Source organism: Coregonus clupeaformis, chromosome 1 (assembly GCF_020615455.1).
Source record: "Coregonus clupeaformis isolate EN_2021a chromosome 1, ASM2061545v1, whole genome shotgun sequence".
NCBI lineage: Eukaryota > Metazoa > Chordata > Actinopteri > Salmoniformes > Salmonidae > Coregonus > Coregonus clupeaformis.
Window position 1 is genome coordinate 73,560,012 of NC_059192.1, and position 13,326 is coordinate 73,573,337.

Below are 13,326 nucleotides of genomic sequence, written 5' to 3' on the forward strand. Positions count from 1 at the left end.
TTTTCTATAATCCACACTGGGAAAATCTGTTATAATTTGAGCTGCCGTCAGTGTGTGAGCAGATATGCAAAGCGGGAGAGGATCACCAGTGCATCAGCTGCCTTGCAGGCCCTTGTCATTGGATTTCAGCTGCTGTGGTTTGGACTGACAGGCTGAGGGTATCACTGTGGTCTTAGCACAGGTTGAGATTTGTAACAAACCAAACACATGGAGGACCGAAGAGCTGGACCTCTGGACTTAATCTGACAGACACAGACACACACACACACACACATCCACACACGTTCATCTGTGCTCACCATGTGAGGGGCCGTCTGAGAGGGAGAGGAGGACCGAAAGAGAATGAGAAACATTGAGAAGCAGACAGAGATAACCAGAGCATATGAGGACCAATGAGAAGTAGACAGAGATAACCAGAGCATATGAGGACCAATGAGAAGCAGACAGAGATAACCAGAACATATGAGGACCAATGAGAAGCAGACAGAGATAACCAGAGCATATGAGGACCAATGAGAAGCAGACAGAGATAACCAGAACATATGAGGACCAATGAGAAGCAGACAGAGATAACCAGAACATATGCAACTAAACAATAGGAGGGAGTAAACAGATGTCTGTTTGACTTATAACTACATACATTTAGATAGAGAGCAGATCAAACACACACTGTGTTATTCAGATTTTTTTTTTTTTTTTTTTGTGACAGAAAGTAAAGTGCATCTCAGTTGCTCTGTCGTTTCTCTGTTTCACTCCCCTCCCTCCTTCTCACTCTCCTCCCTCCTTCTCAGAGGATGATGTGAGCAGCAGCTGGATAGGATTGGACCCCCCCCCTCCCTCTCTCTCTCTCCCTTTCTATCTCACTTTCTCTCTCTACTCTCCCTCTCTATTTCCCTCTGTGTGGTACTCGCTGAGTGCGGGAGAGGAGGGGATTTCATTTGGCTCCTGAACTGTTGCGTTTTCACAGAGTGAGTCGCATCCAACAGTACATACTCGCACATAACACTCTCTCACTTACACAGGCAGGATTGTCAGCGAGCGCAGCGCGGTAACCTGTGGGATTTCTACCACTAGTGGACTGGTCTAGTCTGGACCTCCAAGCTATCCGCAAACACTGAGCTGAGAGGAGGAACAGGGAAACACAGATTTAACGAGAGCAGAGGAGAGGAGAGGTCGACTGTGGTGGACAAAGCTGCTACAAAACTACTTAGAGAATGGAAAACACATAAGGAAAAATATCAACTCTTGTCCACTATGAAGGAAAATGCTGAGTAAAGTTTGTGGACAATTGTTAATGGAATATACCCTGGAATATTGAAACTGCTGCTTTCTCTAAAGGCAATTTCAAAGGACAAAGGTAAGACAAATCTAAATGCGATGGTTCAGAGAATTTTAGTCCAGAGCATCAGATATTTGAGCTATTTTGCACTGTTTTGAGTGGCTGGCATGCACTACATTTATCAAAACAAACATTTAAAACCTACAAACAAAACCAACTATCTCTGTTTGTTTCCATTATTCATCAGTCACATTTGTAATTGATTGAACTATGTGAGTGAACAACTCAATACAAATCAATTCTGTTGAAAAACTATGGAACGTCAATTAGGATTAGTTTGTGTGTGCTTGAGAGACAGGAACTACATACATTTGGACTTTACATTTTTCTTTGTAGTTTCTTCCCAACCTTGTTTGTTTGACTCGGACTCCACGCCTTTGACCTCTGGTCTGGCCCAGTATAGAGGACGGTTCTAAAGCCTCAGCATGGCCCGGAGGATGAGGATGGGTTGTACCATGGTGGCCTGCCCCCTGTCCTGCCTCCTCCTCCTCTCCTTCCTCCTGACGGGGTCCAGCCTGGCGCAGGACCTCACCGGCTCCACCACCATTAACACGGACAACGTTCAAACCCAGACAGCCAATCAGACAGCTCCGATGACCCCCACCACGGCGAAGCCCATCACCGTGCTAGTAACCACGGAGTTCAGTGGCGTGTCGACGCCCAGCGGCGACATCGCGGACGATGAGGACGTCATCCCGACAAAAGGCACTCGTTGCCAAGGTTACTATGACGTGATGGGCCAGTGGGACCCGCCTTTCAACTGCAACATGGGCGTTTTCCTGTACTGCTGCGGCACCTGCTTCTACCGCTTCTGCTGCCAGTTCAGAGGGCAGCGCCTAGACCAGAGCATCTGTTCAAACTATGACACGCCCATCTGGGCCAACACGGGCAAGCCCATCACCACGGTGACCGAGGACCACAGCGACCAGGAGAGGGATCGAACCCACATGATCGTCTATATCATCTGTGGGGTGGTGGCCATCATGGTGCTGGTGGGCATCTTCACCAAGCTGGGCCTGGAGAAGAGCAGGGGATCAGCAGGGGCACAGAACGACCTCAGCAACTCCAGGTGAGGGAGGGAGGGAGGGAGGGAGGGAGGGAGGGTGTGTGTGTCTTGCTGCAACCATGAAATTAATCAGGCAAATTCCAGTACATCATTTGGCAACTTTTAATGAAGTGTGTGTGTGTTGTCAGGGGGAAACATATTGTAAGGAAATTAATTGTTTTAATACCCACTGATATGATTTGTGTATTTCATAAAAATTTCACAACCTTGTTCAGGGACCTACCTGTTCACTTTAGCCAGTGGTCCATTTACTTTCATACACTGTCATGTTCAATATTGAAGGTAACTGCAGGGTGTTTAACAACAATCTATAGGGAATATGACCTGCTCCAGAAATTGAGAGAGAGAGAGAGAGAGAGAGAGAGAGAGAGAGAGAGAGAGAGAGAGAGAGAGAGAGAGAGAGAGAGAGAGAGAGAGAGAGAGAGAGAGAGAGAGAGAGAGAGAGAGAGAGAGAGAGAGAGAGAGAGAGAGAGAGAGAGAGAGAGAGAGAGAGAGAGAGAGAGAGAGAGAGAGAGAGAGAGAGAGAGAGAGAGAGAGAGAGAGAGAGAGAGAGAGAGAGAGAGAGAGAGAGAGAGAGAGAGAGAGAGAGAGAGAGAGAGAGAGAGAGAGAGAGAGAGAGAGAGAGAGAGAGAGAGAGAGAGAGAGAGGAGAGGACAATATGACCAGAGGTAATCCTATAGATATAATCATATTGACAAGTTTATTCTATACATTTACTCAAAATAATGTATCATATTCCCCAATAGCTACAGTATGTACACCACATGACTTCCCAGTCAGGCCTCATCTCCCTGTAAAGTGTTTCAGCCAGCGTTGGTCATGTTAAATATCTGGTTCAGGGTTGGAGCCGAACCCCTAGGACATCATTACTGAAACACTGCTACGCTACACAAGCTTAACTCTCCCTCCTTTTACCAGTTCTCCTGTTCTCTTTCATCCCCCTCATCTCACTTTCTATTACCCCTCTCCTCCTCCTCTCTTCCGGGGGCCCTTTTTTTGTTGTTGTAGGTAATCAACGGAGGCAGGGCTGCACGGGAGAAGAGATTTCACCCAATCAGAATCTCTCTCTCTGTCTCACGCTTCTTCTCTCCCTTTCCAACTCTCTTTCTTTGTCTCCTCATCCCCCCTTCTTCCCTTTCTTCCTCTCTCCCCTCCTACCCCTCTCTCTCCTCTATCTCTCTCTTACTCTCTCCTCCTCCCCCTCTCTCTCCTCTATCTCTCCCCTCCTCCCCCTCTCTCTCCTCCTCTCTCTCTCTCTCACTCTCTCCTCATCCCCCCTTCTTCCCTTTCTTCCTCTCTGTCCTCCTCCCCCTCTCTCTCCTCTATCTCTCCCCTCCTCCCCTCTCTCCTCTCTCTCTCTCTCACTCTCTCCTCCTCCCCCTCTCTCTCCTCTATCTCACTCTCTCTCCTCATCCCCCTCTCTCTCCTCTATCTTACTCTCACTCTCTCCTCCTCCCCCTCTCTCTCCTCTATCTCTCTATCTATCTCCCTTCTCTCTCCTTCTCCCCCTCTCTCCTCTATCTCTCTCCCTTCTCTCTCCTCCCCTCTCTCTCTCTCTCTCTCTCTCACTCACTCACTCTCTCCTTCTCCCCCTCTCTCTCCTCTATCTCTCTCCCTTCTCTCTCCTCCCCCTCTCTCTCCTCTCTCTTTCTCTCTCTCCTCCTTCCCCTCTCTCTTCTCTATCTCTCTCTCACTCTCTCCTCCATCTCTCCCTTCTCTCTCCTACTCCCCCTCTCTCTCCTCTATCTCTCTCACTCCTCCTCCCCTCTCTCTCCTCTATCTCTCTCACTTTCTCCTCCTCCCCTTCTCTCTCCTCTCTCTCCTCCTCCTCCCCCTCTCTCTACTTTATCTCTCTCTCACTCTCTCCTCCCCCTCTCTCTCCTCTATCTCCCTTCTCTCTCCTCTATCTCTCTCCCTTCTCGCTCCTCCTCCCCCTCTCTCTATCTATCTCCCTTTTCTCTCATTCTCCCCCTCTCTCTCCTCTATCTCTCTCCCTTCTCTCTCCTCCTCCCCCTCTCTCTCACTCACTCTCTCCTTTTCCCCTCGCTCTCCTCTATCTCTCCCTTCTCTCTCCTCCTCCCCCTCTCTCTCCTCTCGCTTTCTCTCTCTCCTCCTTCCCCTCTCTCTTCTCTATCTCTCTCTCACTCTCTCATCCATCTCTCCCTTCTCTCTCCTCCTCCCCCTCTCTCACTCCTCCTCCCCTCTCTCTCCTCTATCTCTCTCTCACTTTCTCCTCCTCCCCTTCTCTCTCCTCTCTCTCCCTTCTCTCTCCTCCTCCTCCCCCTCTCTCTCCTTTATCCCTCTCTCTTCTCTATCTCTCTCTCTCTCTCCTCTCTCTCCTTTCTCTCTCCTCCTCCCCCTCTCTCTCCACTATCTCTCTCTCACTCTCTCCTCCTCCCCCTTTCTCCTCTCTCTCACTCTCTCCTCCTCCCCTCTCTCTCCCTTCTCTCTCCTCCTCCCCCTCTCTCTCCTCTATCTCTCTCTCACATTCTCCTCCTCCCCCTCTCTCTCCCTTCTCTCTCCTCCTCTCTCTCACTCTCTCCTCCTCCCCCTCGCTCTCCTCCATCTCTCTCTCACTCTCTCCTCCTCCCCTAAAAACCCAAAGGGAAGTATATATTTTATATTTCTCTCTGAAATCCACATACTTATCCCACAGGGAGAGAACAGTGGTACGAGGCCATCTATGTCTCCAGCTTTAAGAAATATTCGCAGGACTTCATATTTTTCTGAGGTTAACACCTCTCCGAAATAGAACACTCCCCCGACGATATACACTCCTCGCCTGATTAAGACTTCATACCAGATTAACGGCCCTGGCCAGATTAGACTTGCACAGATTAAATAAATTTATCTCAGATTACTGGAATACTGTCGCTACACTTCTGCTGCCCAGTTATTACTCCTGGCTGGTCTAGCCGTGTTCAGCTGGTCTAGCTGTGTTCAGCTGGTCTAGCCGTGTTCAGCTGGTCTAGCTGTACTCATGCTACACTCTTAGAAAAAAGGGTTCTCTTCTTTTCTTTCACCCTCTTTCGACAACGTGCACCCTGCAGTGATGCTCTACAGGTCACTTATTAGAGTATCTGCGCTCTCAAATCTGATAGCCAGTTTCTACCAGGGCAGGTGTTAACTTCGTTACTCCTCTCAATACCCCCCTAAAAACTCACAGCAGTTAGTAAAGCACAATTCTCCTATTCTCCAAATCTCAGTTCACAAATGACAGAATGTACCACTCTACATGTCACTCTATGTGTCACTCTACTCAGTGATGCGTGTCAAATCTAATGGAGGACATCAACCGGAAGGGACATTGCATAGAACTTAAACAAACAACAATATCCTTCACCCATAGGGCGGCGCACAATTGGCCCAGCGTCGTCCGGGTTTGGCCGGTGTAGGCCGTCATTGTAAATAAGAATTTGTTCTTAACTGACTTGCCTAGTTAAATAAAGGTAAAATTTAAAAATTTAAAATCCCAAAAGGCATCATTCCCCATACTGTATTAGTGATTTATAGTTAAATTAACAACAAGAATGATGATGCTGACATTTAGGTTGGTAGTGCATGGTTCAGACCACAACATTCAGAGGACATGGGCCCCAGGCATGATAGCATGGCATACAGTATCTGCAAGGGTGAGGATTAACATTGGGAAGAGAGGACTGGGTAGTCCATGGATCTGATCTAAGTGTGTGTATGTGACAAGCCTTGGGTCCTTTAGATATCATGTTCTATAACATGGGACTAAGATGGCTCCTAAAAAGGGCTTTACCTTATTTATACCGCTATGCCCTTCAATAAGGCAAATTGAATACCAATTTCCCCTCTACCTCTACATTCTTCTTTGATGAGTTATGCCTTTTACGTTGCCTGTCCTTTACTGCTGGGTTTTTACGTCGCCTGTCCTTCGCTGCTGGGTTTCAATGTCTTTCAGTATTAGGACAAAACATTAAAAGCTGTGTCATCTTCAACCTGAGAAGCAACCCAAAGAAAGACGCAGACAGACAGAGAGTTGGGCACTTATAGAACACAGCACACCCACATACCCCTTTCTGTCTGTCCTCCTTTCTCTCTATCCCTCTATCCCTCTATCCCTCTATCCCTCCATCCCTCTATCCCTCCATCCCCCTATCCCCCCACCCTCCCGCCCTCCTAGTCCACCTGTGATGGAAACTTTGTGACATTTACCTTCCCCTGACCTCCTCCTCCTCCCCCCTCTGCCACCCCCCTCGAGGCTGTGCCTGGACAGACACACATGTGGGTCATTGCTCATTGACTCAGCTCCAAGGGTTGAATTCTCACATTACCCTTTTTTTTCCTAAATACCACAAAATGGCGCTGAATTGGATGTAAGGCCAAGCCAGAACATTGATATCGAGTTCTGAGGGAAACCAACATCAGGGGACTCAAGAAAGAGAGGAAGTGTTGAGGAAGTAATGAATCATCTTTGCCCAGACCTACAGCTAGCTATAGTATTTAGGGTGACCATTAATCCTGTGTTTGGCTGTCCATAGTGGACAGGTTAGGGGCCTGCATGCCACTGCATGTGTTATGCCAAATCGATCTCTAACCTCTGCCCCCTGAGCACTTGTTTAGATCTGAAAGGATTGGATAGATATTGTATAGGTTTCCTGGAATCCTGTGTGGTTCTGAATGTCAGTGGATGTGTTATGATCAATTCCATACGGAACCCTAGCCTGCATTCTGAGCGCTTAGATCTGCCTACCATTAGGCAGTAGCATTGGGCAGCGTGCCCAATACCGTATTACCAATGCTAAAACCAATCCATTATTTTTAAATGAATAGCGTAGAGATGAGGGATAGGGGTCGATTTGTAATTGGTTAATGCTGTTCCCAATGCATCTCTGAATGGGTGTGCATGTTCCCATTGGGCCGTAGAGTGCCACTTGGTGTACGTGCGCAGATTTTGGGAGCTGTTGGTGATGTCCCTCTTCTGTAACCCTAATCTGAACTGACAGGGGATTCTGAGTGAGTTTTAACTGCACTGTTGACAGAGGGGGGAGGGAAATGAGAAGAGAGCTAGTGGGAAAGGAAAATGGAGAGGGAGAGAATGGGAGAAAGAGAAGAAGGGAGGGTAAGAGAGAGAAAGATGGAGAGGGAAAGAGAAAGGGGGAGAGAGGCAGAGAGAGAGAGAGAAATGGATCACAAAGCAAATGGGGTCTGACACGGACAGAGAGGTGAAGCACTGTTTTGAGAAAAGGTCAGATGTGAGGTGATACAAACATCCATAAACTCACACACAAAACACACACATCAATCCATCACAACTCATCCAGGCCTAATTTGTTTGCTGTAATCTCCTTCCTGTTGATGGTTCTCTCGTCACTCATCACTATAACAACGAAGCGAATTTCAACAATCCAATTCATGTTATTCACACCGATTCCAAATCCAGTCCGGGGTAGGAACCGGAAGTGCTCCATATGATAATAGTGCTGAAACTTTTCTCAAGTAAGACCTTTGAATTATGCTGTAGTGTTAAGATATCCCTTCACTGGAACTAAGGGGCCTAGCCCGAACCATAAAAAAACAGCCCCAGACCACTATGCATTCGGGCAGGAAGCATTCTCCTGGCCTTCGCCAAACCCAGAATCGTCCGTCGGACTGCCAGATGGTGAAGTGCGATTCATCACTCCAGAGAACGCGTTTCCACTGCTTCAGAGTCCAATGGCGGCGAGCTTTACACCACACCCGCCGACGCTTGGCATTGCGCATGGTGATCTTAGGCTTGTGTGCGGCTGCTCGGCCATGGAAACCTTTGAATTACCAGATATGTTCATTGTGAATATGGTTAATAAATTAAAGGATAAAACATGATGGCAGATAATACAAGGACATCTCTGCTTTTGAAACTGCCCACAGAGTTAATAAGAGATGAAGTACACTAGTACATTACTTTAGAAGGCTAGATTTCCCAATCATCAGAGTCGGGACGGAACAGTACATAGATTCTGAGCTGGATCAGAGGGCTAGATTTCCCAATCATCAGAGTCGGGACGGTACAGTACATCGATTCTGAGCTGGATCAGTGGGCTAGATTTCCCAATCATCAGAGTCGGGACGGTACAGTACATCGATTCTGAGCTGGATCAGAGGGCTAGATTTCCCAATCATCAGAGTCGGGACGGTACAGTACATCGATTCTGAGCTGGATCAGAGGGCTAGATTTCCCAATCATCAGAGTCGGGACGGTACAGTACATCGATTCTGAGCTGGATCAGAGGGCTAGATTTCCCAATCATCAGAGTCGGGACGGTACAGTACATAGATTCTGAGCTGGATCAGAGGGCTAGATTTCCCAATCATCAGAGTCGGGACGGTACAGTACATCGATTCTGAGCTAGATCAGAGGGCTAGATTTCCCAATCATCACAGTGGGGACTGTACAGTACAGACCATCGATTCTGAGCTGGGCTGGAAACAGTGGTGGTGAGTGATGAACACTAGGACTGAGAATTGCTAATTAGCTATCTGCCTTTCTGATATGGGAGGAGGGATAATTGATTGTTACACAGCATTAGAAGACGCGTGTCTCACTCTCGTTATTTGATACGATGCGCTTTCACCAAAAAGGATTAGCGATCATATCACGAACGCTCCAACGCAGGAAGTCTTATATAAGTGGCTATAGATACAGAGACTGTGTCCCAAATGGCACCCTATTCCCTATTTAGTGCACTACTTTTGACCACAGGCTCTGGTCAGAAGTAATGCACTATGTAGGGAATAGGGTGCCATTTGGCATGCACACAGAGACTGTACTGTATGTAGGCTAGTCCTCAGTGATGCTCAATGCTTTACCTTCCCTGCTCTGCAGGAGAAGGACGAGACATAAGCCTATTGTTGCTCATTGACAGCAAGACGGTGGTGTCTTTCAAAACTGACTGACTCTTGAGATGTTATCATGAAGTCACTGGGATTCAAGTGGAAAGGAGGATTCTGGTCTATGTTTCTCACATTTATGACCTTGAAGATACATTATTGATTTGATTTGATTATAGATAAACACAGTGTTGTTTACACATTGTAGGCTGAGTCCTAAATGAGTGGGCAGTAATGATGAACATCCCTTGTTTAAATTTAGTACCAGGTTTTTTACAGTATATCCCGTACTGATGGCCTGCATCTACTTTACTGTAGTTATTTAATCCTAATTTACATCAAACACACGTTAGGCTAGTAGTGTAAAGTTAGTGTAAAACTTCCTCACTTAAGCTAACATCTCTCAATTACATTTTGTTTTTTTTTAGATGGAAGTTAAACTTAGCCTCTAGAAATGCAATAAATGTGATTGGTTGGAGTAATAGTTCAGCCGTCCTCAGGGACAAAGGAAGTGGGCAGAGCAATAAAAGAGCGGGAAAACTGAAGAGGACTATATAAGATGGAGGGGGACCTTAAGAATGGGTGCTCCTCTGCAGACGAGTATCGGCTTTGTTGGAAACTTTAATAAAGTCATTTCTTGGTGCAACAAAAACTCTGTAAGACCTTATTTGTAATAAAGTATGGTGGTTATTTTCCACAACAGAGGGAGAGGAAGAGGAAGAGAGGAAGAGAGGGAGAGGGAAAGAGGGAGAGAGGGAAAGAGGGAGAGAGGGAGAGGTAGAGAGGGAGAGAGAGAGGGAGAGGAAGAGAGGGAGAGAGAGGAGAGAGAGGAGAGGAGGAGAGGGAGAGGAGAGGGAGAGAGGTAGAGAGAGAGGGAGAGGAGGTGAGGAGAAGAGAGGAAGATAGGGGAGAGGTAGAGGGGAGAGGTAGAGAGGGAGAGGAGAGAGGGAGAGAGGAGGTAGAGAGGGAGAGGGAGAGGTAGAGGAGAGAGGGGAGAGAGGGGAGAGGTAGGAGAGGAGAGGTAGAGGAAGAGAGGGAGAGGTAGAGGGAGAGGGGGAGAGGAGAGAGAGGGGGAGAGAGGTAGAGAGGGAGAGAGGTAGAGGAAGAGAGAGGTAGAGAGGGGAGAGAGGAGAGAGGAGGTGAAGAGGAGAGAGGAGAGGGAGAGAGGTAGAGAGGGGAGAGGAAGAGAGGGAGAGAGGGAGAGGGAGAGGTGGAGAAGAGAGAGAGAGGAAGGAGAGAGGAGAGGAAGAGAGGTAGAGAGGTAGAGGTAGAGAGGTAGAGGTAGAGAGGGAGAGAGGGAGAGGGAGAGAGGGGGAGAGGTAGGGAGAGGTAGAGAGGGAGAGGTAGAGAGGGAGAGTTAGAGAGGGAGAGGAAGAGAGGGATAGGTAGAGGAAGAGAGGGAGAGGTAGAGAGGGAGATGGAGAGAGGGAGAGGTAGAGAGGTAGAGGACGAGAGGGAGAGGTAGAGGAAGAGAGGTAGAGCGGGAGAGGTAGAGAGGGAGAGGTAGAGAGGTAGAGGAAGAGAGGGAGAGGTAGAGAGGTAGAGGAAGAGAGAGAGAGAGGTAGAGAGGTAGAGAGGTAGAGGAAGAGGGGGAGAGGTAGAGGAAGAGAGTTAGAGGAAGAGGGCAGAGGTAGAGGAAGAGAGGGAGAGGTAGAGAGGTAGAGGGAGAGGTAGAGAGGTAGAGGAAGAGAGGGAGAGAGGTAGAGGAAGAGAGGTAGAGGAAGAGGGGGAGAGGTAGAGGAAGAGAGGTAGAGGAAGAGAGGGAGAGGTAGAGGAAGAGAGGGAGAAGTAGAGAGGGAGAGGTAGAGAGGGAGAGGTAGAGGAAGAAGTAGAGAGGGAGAGTTAGAGAGGAAGAGAGGTAGAGGAAGAGGGGGAGAGGTAGAGGAAGAGAGGTAGAGGAAGAGAGGGAGAGGTAGAGGAAGAGAGGTAGAGGTAGAGAGGGAGAGGTAGGTCCTAAAAATGGTCAGACTCCAGTCACTCTAGTCATAGACTGTTCTCTCTGCTACCGCACAGCAAGCAATACTGGAGCGGCAAGTCTAGGTCCAAAAGGCTCCTTAACAGCTTCTACCCCCAAGCCATAAGACTGCTGAACAATTAATCAAATGGCCACCCGGACTATCTACATTGACTTTACACTGATGCTATTCACTGTTTATTATCCATGCATAGTCAATTTACCCCTACCTACATGTACAAATTACCTCGACCAACCTGTACCCCCGCACATTGACTCGGTACCAGTACCCCCTGTATATAGCCTCGTTGTTGTTATTTTATTTTATTTTTTACTTTAGTTTATTTACTAAATATTTTTGACATGACATAAGACAGAGAAAGAGACTGACATGACATAAGACTGACAGAGAGAGAGAGAGAGAGAGAGAGAGAGCGAGAGAGGGAATATTTAGAGATTTAGGTGGCTTGAAAGAGGAGAGAGGTTTTTTTAGTTTAAAAATACCTTCATTGGCCCAGTAGTTATATCATTTGAGCACAATCTTTTACTTAATTGTACCGGTACTAAAAAGTTAAAACCAAGCCCCTGTCTTTATCCACTGTACATATAGAACCCCCCTGATGCCCCACACCTCTGAAAAAGAAACTGACGCCCCAAACCTCTGTAAAGTCCCCCAGGCAATTCACCAGTTTGCAATATGTATGCTCCAGTGTCAGCAGAGCCCCAGCAGCATAGCTCTGCTCTGTACAACCCGTCTCCTTCATCTGATGCTTTATCATTTTCCACACTGCCATTTTCTCCTGCCCCAACAAGTAGTTAGCTACACAGTCCCTAAACTGAGAGAGAGAGAGAGAGAGAGAGAGAGAGAGAGAGAGAGAGGAAGGAGTCCCTGTAAATGAGACTCTTGTTCCAACTGAAAACAGCGAGCTATCACGTCTGACATCAACACCGCTTCCCTCTCAATATGGCACCACAACACTCCCCTTAGGGGCACAATTTGGCAGATGTGGTCGAAGTCCCACACACACACACACACAAACCTACACACTGTATCACTCAGCAGTGCCAATGTCACAGGCTCACTTTTTGGCAGCTCTAACACAGGGGTTCCCCTCTGGCTGGTTCTCTTACCATGTGGTCCCAGTCCCTGAAGTGCAGGGTTGAGGAGCACAATTTGGCAGTGGGCGATACACTGAGCTAAGTTAGCGGAACAGAGGCCCAGTGTGTGAATAATGGATCTAGGGAGAGCTGTCCACTCTGACAATTAAACAGACTCAAAGATATAAACCATGTTTATCTAAAGTGATGAACGAGAGCGCTGGGGGTTGGGAGTTGTGTGTGTGTCTTGTTCTTCTATCCTCTTGGCACCTAAAATCCCCACAAGGATAGTAAAACAATAAAAATTCTCCTTTGTTGGGACATTTCCCATTACCCATGAGGACAAAGGCTATTTTAAGCTTAAGGGTTAGGGTTACAATAAAGGTGGATAGGTTTAGGGTGAGGAGTTAGGTTTAGATTAGATTTATGTGTTAAGATAATGATTAGGTTTAATCAATTTTAGGTGTGTGTGTGTATACACTACCAGTCAAAAGTTTGGACACAGTGTCACGATCGTTTACGAACGAGAAGGACCAAGGCGCAGCGTGATAAGCATTCATGTTTATTTATCTACCCGACAAAACAACAAACGAAACATGAAGTCCAAGGTAGCATACAAACAACATACCTTACACAGAACAAGATCCCACAACTAACAGGTGCCAAAAGGCTGCCTAAGTATGGTCCCCAATCGGAGACAACGAGCTACAGCTGCCTCTGATTGGGAACCACCCCGGCCAACATAGATCTGCACATACTAGATCTAAAACATAGAAATCAACATAGCAACACACAACACGGAAAATACACACCCTGACTCAACAAATACAAGTCCTCAGAGTCAGGGCGTGACAGTACCCCCCCCCCAAAGGTGCGGACTCCGACCACGCCACATAAACATAACAGGGTAGGGGCCCGGTGGGCATTCCGCCTCGGAGGCGGATCCGGGTGTGACCACCACTTACTCTCCACCTCCCCGTTGCGCCCCTGGTCTGGTCTGATCCTCGGCGCGCTGCTTCCCCTCTCCTT

General features: G+C 47.6%; 1 protein-coding gene across 1 annotated transcript in view; it reads left to right on the forward strand.

The window, feature by feature from the left end:
- The first annotated feature begins 1,687 nt into the window (after nucleotides 1-1,687).
- Nucleotides 1,688-13,326, forward strand: part of shisa8b (shisa family member 8b) — a 37,624-nt gene continuing 25,985 nt past the window's right edge. Inside the window, exon 1 of the mRNA XM_041900236.2 lies at nucleotides 1,688-2,408. Coding sequence (XP_041756170.2) covers nucleotides 1,765-2,408 — 644 coding nt within the window. The 5' untranslated portion in view covers nucleotides 1,688-1,764. The remainder of the gene's footprint in view (nucleotides 2,409-13,326) is intronic.